The following is a 19,630-nucleotide window of genomic DNA, read 5'->3' on the forward strand; positions in this document are numbered from 1 at the left end:
TATGAAAATGCATTAAAATGGAGGATATAGTGTTTGAGCCAAATTCTTTGTCTCCTAATATATGTGATATATTACTATTCATTTAAATGGCTTAATACACTTTCAATGAACACAAATCACAATTAAACGAGTCTGGTTAGAGTAAGAAATCCCAAAAGCATAATCCATGTCTGCATAGGGAATTTATTAACATCGAAGGGTACAGAGGAAGACTTACAGCGCAGTATTTTTTTTCCAACAAATTTATATAAAATTGCGCCACATAGAAAAAAAGTACAAAATGCTAAAGTGAAAAGTTCAGCCCGTTTAAAAGGGCAAAAGAATATAAATCCACCTGCATTTGAAGAGGATTCTTGAACTGGTCCAATGGCAGTACAAAGTAGTTATGCACGGAACTAGAATGCTATAGTGCCTCTTAGAATAACAGTCTGCAATATACGTGTGAACAACTAGTACTACAACATTTCATTCATTTTTCCCTGCCATCATGATACATGAACTGAGCACTCTACCGGGCAACACTACAATATAAAATGCACAGACTTTGGTGAATTGACTATATACAGATTTTAAAAAGATAAATAGTATAAAGTGAATCTGCTATTGCACACAAACAGCGTGAGGTTCCAGGGCAGAAAAAACATGTTGATGTGCAGAATCTGAGCAGCTCCTCTAGGGCTTTCTCCGCCTAAAACACCACACACACACACACACACACACACACGTAAATGATTAGGCTCTGGTACTTAACTAGGACTGAATCCAAGGTGTTAGACATTTTAAAGACTGAAATAAATAGCTAATAGTTTTTTAGCATTTAGTTTAAGTGCAAACTTGATAAGCAGGTGTGAGGAAACCGTAGTTTGGGTTTGAGAAAAGATGCAGCTTGTCTAGATGAGCACAAGAGGGCAATTTGCTGTACATTTTTGACAAGTCCGAAGGGGAAAACCCAACACTGAGATTCACAGTAAAACTAAGTTCTTCGTCAACATCATGCAATAACGTCCATCAAGCTCCCTAGCAGAGACGGAGTTTCTGAAAATGAAACAGTCACTTTCCATTCCACAGTTTACACTTCTATGAAAACGTTGTGTTGTTCACATTCATGCCCCAGCAGCAGCGTCCTGCCCCAGACACACGACTCACTTCTGGTATCCGTGGTGCTGATAGCCAGGTCCCAGGTTGGATCCAGCCCTCATCTCCACAGCCACCGAGCACTGGGGGAGCAGGAGGAAGCTCAGCGTTATACGCTCACGAGACAGAGGCACACAATGAGACAGGACACAATGAGACAGGACACAATTCCCGTGGGCCTTTGGTCCCCCTGGGGTCGGACTTATTGCACATGTGTACAGTGAACCCCTCAACCCAAAAAGGCTGCAATAATCCAGTTGCCAACTAGTAAATTAATTACCAACTATGTTGGTAATCATGTATTAGTCAGTTTGAGTAATGCAAGGAGGGAAAAGATTTTTAGCTGATCGAGCTGAATCGAGAAAATACATAAAATTGAAATAGATCGCCCATGAAAATAGTAGCGCTAGTTGCAGGCTGTTAATCCATAGGCTCTGGCTGTGGAAAGTCATGGCCAAGCCGATAAAGCCATTATTCGATATGGCTGCTCCAGTTCTTACCCGGTTCTCCACGTCGGTCCAGCCGCCCTGCATGTTGCCATCTCCCTGGGGTGGTTGGTTTTCAGAAGACCGCCTCTTGCGGCTGCAGGGAAACAGAAAACACACAGCATCTATATCCACCCAACACAATCACACCAACACAGAAAACACACAGCATCTATATCCACCCAAACACAGAAGAAAACACACAAGCATCTATATCCACCCAAACACAGAAGAAAACACACAAGCATAACAATAGAGTTGTGAATGCCATGTTGAAAAACATCAGACATCAATATCATAATCATTGTAGAATGTGAATTCACAGGTTGAAAACTGCCTCCAAGATGGCCGGATCCTAGCAGTGGGAAAAAAAGATAACCACCACTGAGGGCAGATGTGGGCACTGATTAGAACACTGAGGGCAGATGGCTTGGGGGCACTGGTTAGAACACTGAGGGCAGGTGTGGGCACTTGTTAGCAGGTTACCTGGATGCTGTGGGATTCTCCTGCTTCAGAGTCTCGATGTCCGTGAACTGCACAGCCTGACCACCACTTCTGGTCTTGAACACCTCCCCCTGGGGGCAAACAGAGGAACAACACCCACTTTAGCATTCTGGATGTGTCTGTGTGTGGTCAAGTTAATGTCACCATGAACACATAATACAGAAAGACATGCAGACGATATGGGGTGTGTGTGTTCCTGTACCTTGATGAGTTTGGTCTGGATCTCTCCGTCGGAGGCCACCTCCTGGTGCGTGAGCACGTACTTGTCGGCCTTGGACAGGGCCTTCTCACTGGGGGTGGACACCTTGATGGAGTTGGGCAGGTTGGGCTGCATCACTGTGTCCAGCTCCACGTTGGTGACGGGCTTGTGGTCCACCCAGCGCTCATTTCCTGCCGAGTGGGACCGCCGGTGGTGGGGGCGCACTGGGGCACCCGTCTGCACCAAACACACACACACAGACAGGTCAGCCAATCAGCTGGGCAATGCCGAGGTTCTAGGAGTCATGCCTCTTAAGTTAGTAGGATGCTAATCTACTGAAGCTGCCAGTCGCATACTCTATTGTGGCAATGCAACAAACACACAATGAAAAGCTATCAACACATTCTCCAAAATGAATCATATAACAAGTCATCTACACACCAGAGCATTTGAGAAATGCAACTGGAACAGGGTTCAGGCAAGTTACATTGTTGCAAAGAATGAGATGGTCTGGAGACTGGATGAGCAGTTAATCATGTTAGTATGTTACAAAAAGATTTATTGAAGTGCATAGCAACAGGGTAGTAGGGTTTTTTTTTTTTCCGAGAGGACCAAAAAATAAAGAGCAACCTCATTCACTGGTCATGTCATAAGGGGAAACTACTAAATAAAAAACACTACAACATCAAAAGAGAAAAAGAAAGACAAAACAACCCGTTAGTAGCTACAGCCGTGCCAGAGCTCAATCTACATCTCCATCTCCATCTAGCGCTGCTCTTACTGCTACCACTGACCCTGGGTCCTGCCACCTCCTCTACGCCTACATGGTCTGGCTGCTGCGGCACCTCCCAGTCACGCTGGTGCTGGTGCTGGAGCTGCCACTGCCTGCCTCTGCGCCTGTCTAGGCTGTCTGGAGCTCTGCTGGACGGGGGCGACTGGCTACGCTGCCTGCTGTCCTGGGGGACCCGCTGTTCCCAGTCCGTGATGCAGGAGGCCACGGACAGGCCGCTGGCCTTCGGAGACAGGGGACCCCCCGTGCCCCCGGCCTTGGCCACTTTGGGGTCGCAGGTGTAGGAGGCGGGGTGCGGGGGGCAGGGCTGGGGGAGAGCGCAAGAAGACTGCAGATGACCGTCAGGTTAGAACACAAACATTGCATGCACTCACACTAAAAAAAATAACACATGACTAAGTAGGACAGCCAACAAGGACACTTAAAAATATAAAAATGTCCTCCATAAACAAAACACACAAAATATTTTAAAAAGCTATACAAGTGATTATCTATACAAACGTGTTGCGATTTTTCTTTTTTAAAAAGTCACTTGGTATAATACATAATTAATGCACACAGAGGTCCATGTGGGACAGCAGTTCTCCCATCAGCTCCAGCTGTGGTATGTGGAGGGAATAGCGGCCTCTGCTGGTGGACAGACGCTTTAAAATGCAGGCATGCGTGTAGCGGAGAGGGATGGGGAGGAAGAGGAGGAGGAGGAGGAGGGCGGATGGGAGCGAGCGAGCAAGCTAGAAGCGCATGTCAAGGTGACGTACGGGTACGGGGGACGGGGAGGCCGAGCGCTTGGCCGGCAGGCGGTCCTTCTCCCGCGAGGGACGCTGCGGTTTCTCTGGGCGTGCTGGGGGATTCTCAGGACGAGACTCGGTGACGATGGCCTTGAGCTGCTTCAGCTTCTCGTCCTTCACCCACAGCTTGTTCTGCATCTCCAGCTGCTTGGCATTCACACGCCTCTCCTGAGGGGGGAGACCACACACACACACACACACAGGTAAGCAAACAAGCAACATGAGAAAATAATCCCAAGCTATCCCTGAGGATACTACCAAATAACTATCATACTACATACAGAATTCTCTTTTGAATACTTTTGGTACACCCTTGGTGGTTGCTCAACGATGCTTCCAGGGAATGCAATCATGGGGTCGTATTCCCAAAGCATTTGATCTTCCCATCTTGAGTACTACTAAATCGCACGAGTGCAGCTGCTATGGTTGATGGGAATCATCATGCATGTGTACGAGCAGAATTAGTCTATAGTCAGTATTTAACATTTTGAAAGTCCCTGACTCGAGGCCCACACAGAAGCACTCCGCTTTTGACGTTCAATTACATTACATTATGTTTTCAATACAATAAAAAAAGAAAATAATTACATTATGATGTTTTCAATGAGTTTGTTTATCAAATACTTGTCAATTAAACATTTCATGCCGGTGTGTGAGTAGGCAAGTGACAGAAAGTGTAGAAGCATTCAACTGAAAAGCGTTCAATAAACAATGGACTTTGTGGAGCGGTGCGGACAAAAACAGAACTGAATCGTAATCTCCATGGCGACGGCGGTGGTGTGCAGGGTAGTACTGAAAACAATGGAATCTAGGTAATCAAATCGGCGCATATGTGCAGGAGCTTTCATTGGGTTATACAAATTATATTTGCAGCTCTGAGGGGTTTACAATGAAGCAAGGCTACTGGCATATCCAGCTAACCTGAGGAGCACCCACTATTCTCTTAAAGAACACTGCACCAACCATCTATTGTTTCAAAGGTGCCATTCTTTCTGAGATCAGTGATTACACCTAACGTCAACTGGATAAGCTGGCTTCTTAGTATAGCCATCTGGTCTGACAGAGGCAGGCCGAGAGCGCTGTACTCACGCATTCCTTCTCCCACTGCAGCTTGGTGTCGTAGACCATGCCCTGCATGCGGGCCTCCATGCGCTTCTTCTCCGACTGCTCTCGGGCGAGCCGGTGCTCACGGCTCTCCAGCTCGTGCTGCAGGGTGCGCTTGTCCTCCTCGTAGATGTTGGTTGTCTTCTGCAGGATGTCGATCTGAAAAACACAACGCAGGACCAATTTCACCAGATCCTCCTGCAAAATAACATTTCACGACAAATGCACCGAATTTGATGTCATTTTCTCCCCAGGTCTGAAATGATTTCACAACACCATGACCTTTCGGTATTTCCATGCCTAGGTCACTGATGGGTGAGTGTTTATGGGAAATAAACAAAGTCACAACAACGGTATCCGATGTAATGCAGCTAGGACGGGTACTCTCCCAGATAGAGCAGGGTCTTACAGAAGGTCTTGAGACAGATTAACACTCTCAGAGCTTTAACAGCCCGAAGGATGTCAACGCTGGCAGAGGGGCTTCTCCTCACCTTGTACTCCAGCATCTTCGCCTTCTTCTCCAGGCGGTCGATTTCGCTCTTCTGGTCCTGAATGCACTTGTCCTTCTCCCCCAGCTGGCCTTGCTGCTGGTGGATGTAGTTCTCCTTGTTCATGAGGCTGCCGTCCATCTCCTGCAGCATGGACTTAAGCATGTTGGCTGAGACGAGAGAAGGAAAAATAAAACAAAAAAACATTTCAAATCTGAACATCACCAGCGGAGCAGGCATGAAAGGCTGTGAACATAATTATTCACACTTTATCTGGACCAATGAGCAGAATGATTCTGCTAAAAGGTTGCCAATAGTTGAGCTCAACAGCCACTAAAATGTGTCAATTAGCAAGAAAAGCATGAGTGACTTTGTATTACAATGTACAATTTGTAATTAATAAAGTAAACAAATCATGCTTTGAGCACACACACACAGAGCTGAAGTTGACGAAGTGTTTGGATTAGAACTGGGGAATGTACGTGTAAAAAGCCATTGGCTGTATGTAGTATTGATCTGAAACACACACACACACACACACACACACAGTGTATTGATTTGAATTGGGAGGGTGGGTCTCACCGTTCCTGTTGTACACACACACACACTATTGATTTGAGATGGGAGAGGGGGCCTCACCGGTCCGGTTGTGCGCACACACACACTTGATTTGAGATGGGAGAGGGGGCCTCACTGGTCCGGTTGTACACACACACACACACACACACAACTGATTTGAGATGGGAGAGGGGGCCTCACCGGTCCGGTTGTACTCATCAATCATGGACTGCCTCATGCGGTGCCTCCTCTCCAGCGCCTCGATGAGCCGGGGCAGCGTCTGGTCGTCAGAGGGGTCGCTGATCTCACACGGGGGCAGCGGGGGGAAGCTCTGCAGCAGCTGGTTCAGAGCCGCTGGGATCTCTGACAGAACAGCAGCCACCACAGAGTTAACATCCCGCTCCATTTGCACAAACAACCCCCCCACACACAGCTCCATTTGCGCACACACACACACACACACCTCTTTATGGGCCATTTCACAGAATGCACTCACATGCCTACTTGCAAAAACATGGTGTGCTTCCAGCAGAGTATAATATATACACACTTTCAGTGTCAGCTTGCACTTAACAACTTAATCCTAGTTCACCATTTTAGCGTAGTACTTAAGCTTGTGAAGAGATCAAGCTAGTGCACCTTACACTGCGCTAAGAAGCAAGTACCTGCATGTACATATGACGAGTGTTGAATACTTAGATCCTCTAGATTGCACAAATGTCCAGGGTACCTGTGTCAACGGGACCACCACGCTCCTCCAGGCGGCGACTCAGCTCGTCCTTGAAGGCCAAGTTCCGCTGGCGCCGGCCGGGAGCGAAGCCACAGATGGGCCGGTCCACCGGACGCGCCACCTCCACCTCCTGGGTCATCTCTGCAAAGCGCATGACCAGCTGCGCGCGCGCACACACACACACACACAGTTAGACCACAGGCCACAAAAGGCCAGAGGTGAAAATGATCAGTAGGTGTGAAGGAGGACTGTCGTACCAGAGTCTCCTCATAGTCATCGGCTTTGGGGTTGACGCAGACAATCATTCGGACTTTGCCTTCACCATCAAAGTAGTTCTTGAAGAAGTGAGTCACTTTGGAGTCTCTGTACGGCACCATCTTAGCAGAATGAAAATAGGCAGATTATTAAAATAAACAAAGGAGGATGTAGTTAGAAAAAGAAAGAAAGAAAAAAGAAAAAAAAAAAAGTAGAAATCCATCCCCAGCACCAACCTTGTTCGTGCCGCACATTTGGTTCTCTCGGAGAACTTCCATGCAGGTCCGCAGGGTCATCAGGGACTGGTTGATGTTACCTGTTCAGGGTGAAACCGGTGAGCTAAGAGTCCAGAGAAGGCAGAACCCACCCTCCCCCCCAGCCCAGACCAGTCCAGTACCTGCTTCCCTGAGGCGGCTTCCCTCGGCTCGAGTCCTGCTGGTCCGCTCACTACCCGCCAGGTCCACCAGACACAGCTGGCTCACAGTCACCTGGTTCTTATCCTGTCAGAACACACGGAACCAGTTAGAACATGGGACAGGCCTATAATCTAGAGAAATCAGTAGCATCAACACAGAAAGGTTGGGATCACATTAGCCAGCGGCAGGTTTCCTATTGTTCTCTGGTTCGGCAGTGGAACGGTGGCGTTGAATAAGCTGAGCGTTGAACTTGGTTCAGCTTTCAAAGCGCAACGAGAGTGTATTCAATTGACAAACCGTTTGTGTTGCTTAGGAATGAGATAAAACTTATTATGGTCTGAGCGTTGCGTTAGCCATTGCTGCTTGCCGCTGGCTGATGTGATCCTCGCCAAAGAGTTACTGGTCTACAACTTATCCATTTTAATCACTACAAGCAGGAATACGTGAAGTAATACAGAATTGACAATGCTTTTGTGCAATATTCTTGTTTTGCAAGGACAAGTCAGATGTTTTTTCACCTACATTTTATAATTTTTCATGTCTGGAAAACAATATCATGAAATTCAATGAAAGTCATTACAGAAATTGCATAGCATAATGCCATAATTGTACAGAACGGCACAAGCACTCTGGTTATTGGTGTATGGATGACCACACTGATGATATTATGGAGGGCAGGGTCATTAGACAGGTAGAGTGAGTCAGGTGAGTTTCACCTGTAGCACATTGTCTCCATCAGCATCCAGAGGAGCCTGGGCCAGCTTGATGATGAACACGCTGTGAGACCTGCTGGACTCGCGGTTCAGCTGAGTGTTGGCAATCCTACGCTTCTTCTGACCTGTGCAAATGACCATAATATTTACAATAATAAGAATATAGATTGTAGAGATAAACGCTGACCCACTGAAAGGTGAAAAACACCTACCTTTCCAAAACACTGACCCACTGAAAGGTCAAAGACACCTACCTTTCCAAAAGACATCAAAAGCCTCGTCGGTGGACTTCACCTCCACTTCTGTGCAGCCGGCCACATACATGTTGTGGTTCTGGTCTTCGCGCAGGATTTTAGACTGGGGTGGTCTAGAACAAGCACAAACAAGCCACAGTGAGCCACAGACAAACACACACACGTATGCATCAATGAGATGGGTTAGGCAACAGTGAGGGGGTGATTATGCTTAACTGATTCTTAGCTCAACATACAGTTTTTAATGACAGACAAGGCACAGCAGAGACTGCAAGCAGACACACAGCTACAGCAGAGGGGGCATGAGCACAAGCAAAGCAATGGGACCAGGGGAGGGGCATCACACAAGCACAGGGGTGCAGCAGCAGCGCAGGGCACATGGTACTTTCAGCTCAAGAGCGCTATCTATGGGTGTGGGGGTGGAAGGGCAGCCACTGGCCACGTACATAAACTCAGTGTTGCTCCGAAGGGGAGTGCCTCCACTGTTCCACCTAGCGAAGAACACACACATTTCATCTCTACACTACCAAGGACACTGATAAAGACTGGCCACATAGGGACAAGGCCCGTAGGTAGCCATTTTATAAACTCAGCAGCTTCTGCTATAGTTTACAATTTACTTTCGTCAGTAAGGCTGCCAACTATGAATATTTTTTTGCTCTTTTTCAAAGACACTACTGGGCTACTTCTGTGACTACTTTTATATAACAAATAAAATAGTGCTCACACATCCAAGCCAACAATAGAAATACACATACTGAAAGTCCTAATAGTCATTATAATTCAAAGGCAATTTCCCCCCCAGTAAATTACAATTACAAAGTGACAGCAATGCTTTGAATGTGTGAACAATATTTTTGACAAACAATTAAATAACTGAAGACTATGAAAAGACACAATCAACAAATCAGACATGTGGAGGTTCAAAGGTGACGATAAGTTACCCAAAGACATCACTCAATCCTTACTTGGCTTTTAAAGGGTCAACAGGCGTCTCTTCCAGGAGGTCGTAGATGTAGTTGTTGTAAATCTCGATGTAGGACACAAACACGCTGTAGCTGCTGTCCTCATCCACCCCGTCCGCCTTGCAGGCCTCCTCCGGCCGGATCATGTCCGCAAACTCTGGGTCTAGCCTCTGCCTACAGTTCCAACAGCACACAGCATCGTTTTATTCTTATCTAGATCATGCCATGTTGTGCACGCTGCTTTTAATTCCCCAAGGTTTTAACAAAAGAACCTGATACAGGTCTCCCACTCTAAGTCAAATGTAAAATTCCATGACTTCTCCCAAAAAAAAATGAATTTACATGACTTGCTATACTATTTACTAAGGTATAGCGTTCAAGAATATTTTACTTTTTAGAGTGAGAGATGAATAAATGGGCATTGAATAAACGAAGTTGGGATAGTCAAGGAAGCAGTGAAGCAAATGACCAGTTCTGCGTGGAAATATGTGTATTCATGTATTTTGGCAAGTACATTTTAAACTGCTAAAACAAAATTCCCTGCCCCAAAACTGATAAAATTCCCTGACTTTCCATGTCTGGAATAGACTTTCTAAAATTCCATGATATTCCAGAAATTCCATGACCCGTGGGAACCCTGCTGATAAATCATGTCCTCATTACGTCTCAACCGAAACACTCGTACTTCCAATGAACTTACCGTGAGGATGGAGTTTTTGGAACGTTCTGCTGGCTGTCCCTTTTCTGCCTCTCCAGGAGGGCATCTACCTGGTTCTGAATCTCCATGCCATTCTTATCATCAGGCTTGAACACCTGGGCACAAACAGGCAGCACACGAGGTAAGACCCGACAGTCAACAACCAAATGGGTTTTAAGGGAGAAATAGAAAATCAAGCCGTTACTCTTCCGTACAAATCTTTTCGCCTGGTATGGGCCGATGCTGTTGAAAATCATGTCCAGTGAGCGGGGGAGGAGGCCACCTTGACCAGCAGAGCCAGTCATGGTGTAGGTCTTACCACTACCAGTGACGCCATAGGTGAAGAGCAGACCTGGGAAAGTGAAAAGCATGTTGAGACGTTGATGCATGACACGCATATTTGACCTTATCAAAGGCATACTTTAGATATGCCGCTACAGGCACCCAGCAGGTTTACAGCATGACGCATAACACCAACCGTTTTTGCCATGAATGACATCATCCACAAGTGGTTTGGAAACATCCTCAAACAGCTCCATCTGAGTTGTTTTGATGCCAAACACTTTCTTGAAGGAATACTGGGTCTGAAATACAGGGAGAGAGATTATGGTCCTGCAAGGCCATGAATGTGACTACCAGACTTCCACTGAGGAAATCCAAATAAGGAAAGAATGAGGAAAGAATCTGCCCAAAACAAACAAAACAAAACAAACGAACCTCCTTGTACTCCCCATTCCGGTTGGCCTTGAGGCCATCTGGGGCGTGGAGCTGAATAGTGGTGTTGTGGATCACCTCAATGCAGCATTCCTCATCATCACAGCTCAGTGGGCGCACACGACAGTACACCTGCAAAAACACCAGAGCACCATCACACACAAATCACTAGTGGTGCCTAAAAACGTCAATATTGAGTTCACACGGGTCAAAAATTGCAATTAGCTTATCAATCTAATCGATCTACTGAGGATGTCATCTCATGTTCTTCATTCCACACTTAGGCATACAAACAGTGGAAAAGGGAATTATGTGAGGCTGGCTGCTGTTTATTGATTATAGTTCAGCTTTCAACACCATTGTTTCTCAGATGCTGGACTCTCAAAGATCTTGGACTAAACACCACCCTCTTTGACTGGCTTTTGACTTGCTTTCTGGCAGAGACCCCATGTAGTGAGAACGGGCCAGCTCACCTCTAATTCCATCATTCTGAGCACAGGAGCTCCAGAGGCCTGAGCCTTGAGCCCATTGGTTTACCCTCTCTACACCTATGACAGCGCCACTCCCATAGTTAAAGGGACACGAGGCAAGCCTGATGCTTTTTCTCTACGAAACTCCCCCTCGCTCCGTCTGAAGCTCTTTTCCTTTTCGTTGCATCTTCCGTCAAGGATTTTCGCTGCCTCTTCGCCGGCCCTACCCTTATACACACACACGTTTGCAACAATCGCTAGCGTTTCGTTAGCCTGCCTCTGTGCTGTGGATGCAGGATGTAAAATGATCCTGCTTCGGTCGGCGGGTACGATACACTGAACTTGCAAGCGGGATATTCTTCCTACAGGCAGTAGGGGCGGGCGAGAGAGTCTTCATTCGCCCTGTAATGACTCATTTAACCATATACCGACTTACGAAGATGAGTAATTAACACAAACACGTTGCCTGGTGTCCCTTTAAGTTTGCTGATGCAGTGGTCCTGGGCCTCATTTCTAACAGTGATGAGACTGCCTTCTTGGATGAGGTGGAGAAGCTACCTGCCTGGTGCCAGACAAACTGTCTCCAGCTGATTGTGGACTTCAGAATGAGGCAACAGCAGCAGACTTACACCTTTCTCTTGACTGATGGAATGCAGGTGGAGAGAGTTAGTGGCTTTAAATATCTGGGAGTACTCATCTCTGAGGACCTGACCTGGACTACTCACATTCAAGCTCAGGTTAAAAAGACCAGGCAACGAATGCACCACCTAAGACAACTTTGGAAACTGAGGTTCCCCCCCAGTGACTTAAAAACCTTTTACACTGGGCCCATAGAGAGCATAGTGACCCAGTGGGCCCATAGAGATCATCCTGAACCAGTGCATCACAGTGTGGTCTATCTGATCTAATCTATCTGAATAATTGTATTTTTATCCATTTATGGAAAAAACATGACTACACTTACGTTTTTCTTACAAATAATTCAATTTCAACCCGGACATGAAATAGGGACCTTTGACAAGTCCATTCAGTAAACATTCCAGGGCTGCCAACATAATCATGCCACCAAAACTCATAAAACAAGGCACCCTCCACAGCCAGACCTTAAACCGACATAACTTAACTTACCCCAACTGGATCCTTCTGGTTGTTGTAAGGCTTCTTCGGCGCAGGTCTCCGGGGGGTTTTGCCCTTCCTGTAATGGTACAACGATGTAAAAGCCAAACACGTTAACTAGCGAAATCCACATAAACTAACGTTATACGAATGACAGATCTTACAAACAGGTTGGTAGGTGAGCCCGAAGGAGTCAAGTTAGGATGTGTATTAGCTAGCTGCCGTTAGCAAGCAAAGTTACCTGAGAGACGGTGGTTTCATTGCTCAGCGTTTTCTTTATTCAGTCTAGCCTAAGCCTACCCAGCAAATAACAGCTAGCGATAAATACACGGCGGTAAAACCAGATAACAATAGCTAGTTCGTGCTAACTTAGTGCAAACGCTACCGTTACTTTACATGTCCATATACATGTGCACGACATGTAGCTATATGGCATGGTTTGCGTTAAATTCGTTTAACATTAACACTTTTGTCAATGTACTCTATTAGCATAGCTGCTAGTTTACTTGCAATCGCTTGCCCCACACCCAGTCAGACAGCCTGCGTTAGCGCTGTGGCTACCAAATGCAGATTTCGTAAGTGAACAAGTCATAGTTAAAACATCGAGTTAACTCAGTACAAACAACATTTGTAACAACATAAGTGAACACCGAGCAATACAAATACAGTTCCTACTAAACAAAATCAGTATTATACTCACGTAGGCCTTAACATGGTTATTGTTTTGGTTCAATTTTGCGTCTGTCTATGTACGGCAATCCTCTTTCAAATTCCAAATTCGAACTTTCCCTCCGCCTCGAGACAACGGATTTTTCAAATCAAACCAATCAGAAGGCAGAGGAAGTCCCTCCCTGGCTACTAGCGTACTTCCGGTGATCAAACGTCACCAGATTTCCAGACAAGCAACTCTCCAGAGCACTCAGCTTGTTTGCTTGGCTGGATGTAGATATTTAACAATGCAAACATGAAAATAGCACACCAATATTTGACAAATAAATATTCTTTATTAAAATACAGGAACATAATATGCTAAAATTAAATGTAGTCTAGTGTTTCTTTAATACATGGGCAAGATTGTAATTACTAATTTACATATTTTCAGAAAGCTATACATTCAATGAACTGATTTTTTTTACATTGTTTATTATTTGGATTCTAGTAGTGTAATTATTTTTATACAGCCTATAGTGAATCAGAAACATTTAGGTTAGTTTGTTTCCAGTTAGTTTTCATTGTCATTTGTATACAAACAAATAGTTAAAAGCCATATCAAATAACAACATAACAGACCCTTTGATGTGTCAGTCATTGTTCACTGAGTGACACATTACTCTTACTGTAAAAGTGCTTTCCTGTCTCACACCTGTCAAGAGGGCAATCATGTGCCGTTGCACCTAACTATTGCTGACAACAAAAGGCACTACTAGGTGAACAGGAGTCACGGCACTTGATAATGTTTGACAATTTGTTGTCTTTGTTCTTGAGGTTTGCGGGTGAGAACAGTGCATGACAAAATATGTAAATAACAGACAGATTGGCTGCGAGGGACACCAGAGCCATCCCCATGGTGTTGGTGAAGGTAATGGGAGGAGAGTGTGAGTGAAGCCACTGCTGACGCAAGGCCATGTCCAGCTCTATGGCCTTAATCTGGACAACCGTGCCAGCAATAGCAAACACATGAAACAGCTGGTGACTGTGCCCTGTGGAGAGACACAAAGAGAGGTGGAAATGCATGGAGCAACTCACAATAATGAGATGGTATCTGTTTATGGCTCCTATGCAATGCATGACCTTTGTGAAAAGTTAAGCTTTCTTGCCTTCTCGAAGCATATTACGATGATCCCTTACAAAAAATAGTCTATTATGAATGCCTGCAGAAATCATATGTGATACTGCAGTTAAACAATCCATTTACTCAGATACTGTCAGCCTCTATTACAGAGAAAGCAACACACACACACACTGTTGTTGCAGGCAGCTCACTGCGCTGGGATTAGTGTGTGCTTCACCTCACAGTGTGTTTACTGTGTGCTGAGTATGTTTCACTAATTCACGGATTGGGATAAATGCAGAGACCAAATTTCCCTCACGGCATCAAAAGAGTATATATACTATACTTATGTACAGTACAGTAGACTACCTCTTCAGTGTTATGCAGTGGTGGAAATGCTATGGGGAATCTGTGATTGTACCTATGTAGTCGAAACTCCCTGGAGCCAGCCGTTCTGGCAGGCAAGTGGCGAAGAGAAAGCCAGTGAGGAAGGCCAGAGCTATGTGCTGATGATGGACACCGTTGGCCTCGTTGTCTGTGCAGCCCTCACCAACACACACAAATAACTGCAGGTAGAATACAGAAATACCCACTGAGTCGCCCATTTGAACTATTTTACCATAGCAGTTCAGTCTGAGCTGTCACATAGACTGGATTTGAAATAATATAACTAACTAAAGTCTTGAGAAACTTACTCTGTAAAATAACGGAATGTTATCGTAAAAATAAGGGTATGCAAAGGCCACAATACGAAGAGGCTTCAGCTTTGTACCTTGGTAGTCGGGCAAACTAGAAATAGAGATGAAAGAGATAAAACAATGAACATTGCCTGAGAAAAAGTGTGGTACATTTAGTTGACTGCTATAGGCATTAAATAACATGATCAATCTTTACATTTAAATGCCTTGTAGATGGCTATCTCAAGGTGTAGCTTGACTGTGTGTTTTTTGGAAATGTTTTGAAAATGAATTATGACATTGACATCATGTTAGATTGAAGCACACCAGCAAAGCATCCCTTACCCTTTAATTGTGTCAGCATTGTAGTGAAGAAACGGCACGCCTAATCTACAGAGGTTAAAGGAAATGAATGGGTTCACAACCATGCCTCTGGGTTAAAATATTCCGTTTGGCTTGGAGACAAAATACTCTGTTAATTCATAAGCTATGAATATGGGTCTGGGTTTTAAAACCATATTATTGTTTTGAAGCATGCACAAGGTTAAACATTTTAGTTATAACAAAACAAAGATTTATGTTTTTGTCAGTCAAACTTTGTCAAACTGTATTTGGCTCTGTCTTCAGGCCAAAGGGTTTAAGAAACACAAACAACACAAAACTTAGTGCCACAAAAGTAACATCCTCTGCAGTTTGATCACCAGCATGCTGCCCCTGGTATTCGTTTATCCATGTGTCACCGTGTCAGTCTGACCGTGGGACATCTGTTATATAGGAATACAACAGGGCAGCCGTGGCCTACTGGTTAGAGCTTTGGGCTTGTAACCAGAGGGTTGCCGGTTCGAACCCCGACCAGGAGTAAGTGGCTGAAGTGCCCTTGAGCAAGGCACCAAACCCCTCACTGCGCTGCTGTTGTTGCAGGCAGCTCACTGCCCAGGGATTTGTGTGTGTTTCACTAATTCATGGATTGGGATAAATGCAGAGACCAAATTTCCCTCACGGAATCAAAGAGTATATATACTTACAATTATACGTATCTGTTATCATAAATTAAAAGTATAATTGATAACAAATGTAACATTGGCCTGGAGACTGAAGTGATGTTGTGGTGTTGACCAAATATACTGTCTCGTAAAGAAGGTAAGCCATTTTTGGTGTCAGCAACAATCTCAATACAAGGATGCCAGCTTCTTGTGACCCAGAGTCCACTCACCTGGAGCAGCAGGCCAGAGCAGTGCAGATGACCGAGTTAAGGACAGCGATGGGGACATACCAGCGGTGCAACGTGTTGTTCACCCACCTCTCAGGGAATGCGTAAGAAGAGTAGACCACTGCTGACCCTGAGGAGACACACACACACACTTATGAAACTCTACCTTTGCCTGTGGGACTGTCTATCTCAGAGTAGTTAATGGATAGATAGATAGATAGATAGATAGATGAGAGACAGATGGATAAATTAAACTAAAAATACATATAAAAAACATATGCGGTATAGTATAAGTATAAGTATATATACTCTTTTGATCCTGTGAGGGAAATTTGGTCTCTGCATTGATCCAATCCGTGAATTAGTGAAACACACTCAGCACACAGTGAACACACAGTGAGGTGAAGCACACACTAATCCCGGCGCAGTGAGCTGCCTGCAACAACAGCGGTGCTCGGGGAGGAGTGAGGGGTTAGGTGCCTTGCTTAAGGGCACTTCAGCCGTGCCTACTGATCGGGGTTCGAACCGACAACCCTCCGGTTCCAAGTCCGAAGCGCTAACTAGTAGGCCACGGCTGCCCCCTGTATAATAGTATAATACTATGGTGAGTGTTTAAGTGTGTTTGTACCGAGACTGTACAGGGTGATTGCTCCATAGTCGAAGAAGAAGCAGATGTGTCGCGCCCTGACCGACATGCTGCTGAAGGTGTGGGCACAGCTGGAGGCCAGTGGGTACCAACAGCAGGACGCCAGGAACACCAGCAGAGGCCAGGAGCGCCGGCCGCGCTCACCCTCCTCCATCGCCCAGGCAACCATCAGCAGCTTCCACAGGAAGAACCTAGCAGCCGGAGACATCAACGCATGCTTCTTCAGTCATTCAGTGATCCAGTTTCAGATGTTTGAATGTTAATGTTAAATGCATCTGATGGTATAACAAGAATCAGAGAAACAGGGACATCTGTGCCACATGACTAAAACCTACCACAAACACAAACACAATGTCTTATAGGATATTTAGTTGTTATTTCCTAAAGCTTTTCTAGTTGTTTTTGAACAGAAAAAAAGCAGAATCACTCTTACCAGTCCCAGAGGGTTTTGCCATTTTGAAATGCCAATTAGTGATGCAACCATATTGATTCGACTGAAATCTCTGTACTAAAGTAACTTCACTGAAGACATCTGAAACAACTTAGGTAAAGGTCTCAGTGAAACATGAGCGTCAGAGCCATACCATGTGGGGAGGAAATGTGTCCAGATGTTGAGGGTCTCATTGGTCAGTTGGAAGATGCTAAGGACACAATCTCTGGCTGAGCTGTGGGGGTGTCTGTACCCCGATATGATCCCATGCTCATGAAACACCTGCAGTGACATGCAGTAAAATATGCAGTGTTAAATTCCCAAAACCTTTAAACAGTTTAAAACTCCCTCTTGATTTAAAGAGGGTACAAACTCTACACATTCAACTATTATCAGAGTAATTTAACACTTAATTGAACACTTAATGAAATCATACAAATTCAGAATAGTGTTAAAATAAACTCTTCAAGAGTTAACTGAACACTGTTGATTTTAGTTGATTTTACTTTGTACAGGGAATAGGCCCATAAAACTGCATACATTATCAATAAGAAATCACTGGCTAACAATATGCCGTGTAGCCCTGAGCCCAATAGCCTACTGTACACTATCCCGATATTCAGACTTACTTTGGGAACCTGATTGATTGTTAAGCCGCGAGGTAGTTTGATGAGGCTTAACATGGTGAGGTGCTGAGGTTATGGTGGCACGGATAGGTATGAGTATACAGGTTGGCATGGAGAACATCACCCACTGAGAGGTGTGGCAACCCCTCGTCAGCACCAACCCCTGCTGCGCCCACAATCAGAGGCCTGTCCCCGAGGTCCAGATCTGCCCAGACAATCAAGAGAAGAGTGTCAAGAGAGAGTCATTTCTGGATAGTTCTTTAAATAAACACCCTGATTCATAGTGATAACTTCAGCTGTGTTAAGCATTACAGGAAACCAAGTGATTTTGTTTTAACATGCACAGGAGCAACATGTAGGAGAAAGGTTCACGAATGCCTTTAACTGTGAAATTTAGTTCACATGTGTGTGAGAGAGAGAGCACATTGTTCCACATCTTTTGAGCGGCTGAAAAAAGACCTCATGAATAGGGACTAGTTTCTGAGACAACAAGCATGTTAATATAAAACCAAACACACTCCTCTAAGCTTTGTTTTCCTAACCCTTCTGGATTCAAGTGCATGGGCCAGCTATTCATTGAGGTGTTCACTGTACAATCCAGTGAGTGAACCTGGAAAATGACTTCAAGCAACATAAAGCCTACCTCATTTAGATTATTTAAAACAAAATTAAACATCTTACTGGTCAATTCCTTATCTGGGGATAAAACCAAAATACTATCAAGTGAAAATGCAAAAAATTAATGGCACTCATTTTCCTGTTTCCTCTTTCGGCACCTGTTCAGGCATCAAGCAGCACCATATTTTCTCTTGCAAAAAGTAAAGTTTACATATTTTGCTCAAAATAACCTGAGCAACATTTATTGTGAAGATGCATTCTCAATACCTTATCACATAATCCAAAACATTACATTGACCTGAGGCAAAATAATATCACAATGGAATCAAATACCAAATAGCCTACTAGATACTGTTACAATAGAATTAAGGAAGTATAAGCCATGAATAACATTTTGTAACGTGTAATTCAGATATTAATGTTTCATACATTTATACATTATTGTTTAATCTGCATGTTTACTGTCAAAAGGAGGCACAGCCAGTCAGTGAGGATGTGATCTGTGTTGTCTGTGCTACTTCTAAGCTCCCATAAAGAGAGGTGCATTTGAACTTGTTTGCTAAATAAATAAAAGTAAATGTAACTTTTCTATCAGTGGTCATGCTGGGGTTGATGGGTAGTATAGCCTTATTCTGACATCACAGTATTTTTTATCTAAGAGCTTAGAGTCCAGTACACATGTAAGAGAGCAAGTTTTGTTTGGCTTTAAGAAGACAATGTAACTTGACAGACAGATTGAGACATCTCAGTGTATAACCTGTCTGACCTAGCCAGGAAACCCAAAACATTTAGGCTAATCAGGTGATGAGAGAATCCAAGATTGGAATTGTATCAATGCTGCATCATTTTGTTGATTTGTGTCAAAGGATGACAGACTAAAACCAACATGTCTCAAGTTTAGCTTAGCCTAATTGTACAATTGTACACCCTGGTTGCTCTTGAAGTATCTATCTATCCATCTATCAAAATGACTATGAACTCTCGAAGTATTTCTGTATTTCTTTTTTGTAATCATGCTATGAATTGCGGCCCTATAAACATTTTAATTCACCAATACCCATATGACTAGTTGGCTAGTTTGACAGAAAGTGTATTTGTTTGATTATTTCAGAAAACTCAAAGTTTTCAACTTACGGTCAGAGTGATAGAGTCCGTGGAAGCTGACAGGTGTGGCGCGTGGGCTACCTGTAGCCTGCGTGACCGGTTGTGTGAATGAGGGTTGAGGCAGAAAATTGCAGGAATTGTTTGCAGTGTCAGCTCTGCCACCCTCGA

The 19,630-nt window shown here is 44.5% G+C and overlaps 2 protein-coding genes across 7 annotated transcripts; both read right to left on the reverse strand.

Moving 5' to 3' along the window:
- Positions 1 to 163: 163 nt before the first annotated feature.
- Positions 164 to 13,197, reverse strand: kif23 (kinesin family member 23). Of its 6 annotated transcripts, none has more exons than XM_042109274.1 (24): positions 13,081 to 13,197; positions 12,393 to 12,459; positions 10,798 to 10,926; positions 10,559 to 10,664; positions 10,296 to 10,432; positions 10,084 to 10,196; positions 9,387 to 9,557; positions 8,865 to 8,909; positions 8,419 to 8,531; positions 8,168 to 8,289; positions 7,433 to 7,535; positions 7,272 to 7,351; positions 7,038 to 7,157; positions 6,781 to 6,940; positions 6,252 to 6,413; positions 5,496 to 5,662; positions 4,990 to 5,163; positions 3,871 to 4,068; positions 3,117 to 3,440; positions 2,326 to 2,559; positions 2,106 to 2,194; positions 1,635 to 1,716; positions 1,147 to 1,217; positions 164 to 688 (listed from the first exon to the last, which is right to left on the reverse strand). In XM_042109274.1, the coding sequence occupies exons 1-24, from the start codon at positions 13,092 to 13,094 to the stop codon at positions 673 to 675; spliced, it is 2,997 nt and encodes a 998-aa protein (XP_041965208.1). In that variant the 5' UTR covers positions 13,095 to 13,197; the 3' UTR covers positions 164 to 672. The 6 variants fall into 6 exon arrangements, with proteins under 6 accessions (XP_041965208.1, XP_041965207.1, XP_041965212.1 ...); XM_042109273.1 differs by lacking the exon at positions 13,081 to 13,197 and adding an exon at positions 12,622 to 13,028; XM_042109278.1 differs by lacking the exon at positions 3,117 to 3,440.
- Positions 13,198 to 13,364: 167 nt separating this feature from the next.
- Positions 13,365 to 19,617, reverse strand: paqr5a (progestin and adipoQ receptor family member Va). The gene is made up of 9 exons (XM_042109306.1): positions 19,493 to 19,617; positions 17,744 to 17,945; positions 17,269 to 17,396; positions 16,667 to 16,875; positions 16,042 to 16,168; positions 15,174 to 15,218; positions 14,847 to 14,940; positions 14,573 to 14,717; positions 13,365 to 14,080 (listed from the first exon to the last, which is right to left on the reverse strand). The coding sequence occupies exons 2-9, from the start codon at positions 17,795 to 17,797 to the stop codon at positions 13,779 to 13,781; spliced, it is 1,104 nt and encodes a 367-aa protein (XP_041965240.1). The 5' UTR covers positions 17,798 to 17,945; positions 19,493 to 19,617; the 3' UTR covers positions 13,365 to 13,778.
- Positions 19,618 to 19,630: the final 13 nt, after the last annotated feature.

The sequence above is a fragment of the Alosa sapidissima genome, chromosome 11 (genome assembly GCF_018492685.1).
Source record: "Alosa sapidissima isolate fAloSap1 chromosome 11, fAloSap1.pri, whole genome shotgun sequence".
In the NCBI taxonomy this organism is placed as follows: Eukaryota; Metazoa; Chordata; class Actinopteri; order Clupeiformes; family Clupeidae; genus Alosa; species Alosa sapidissima.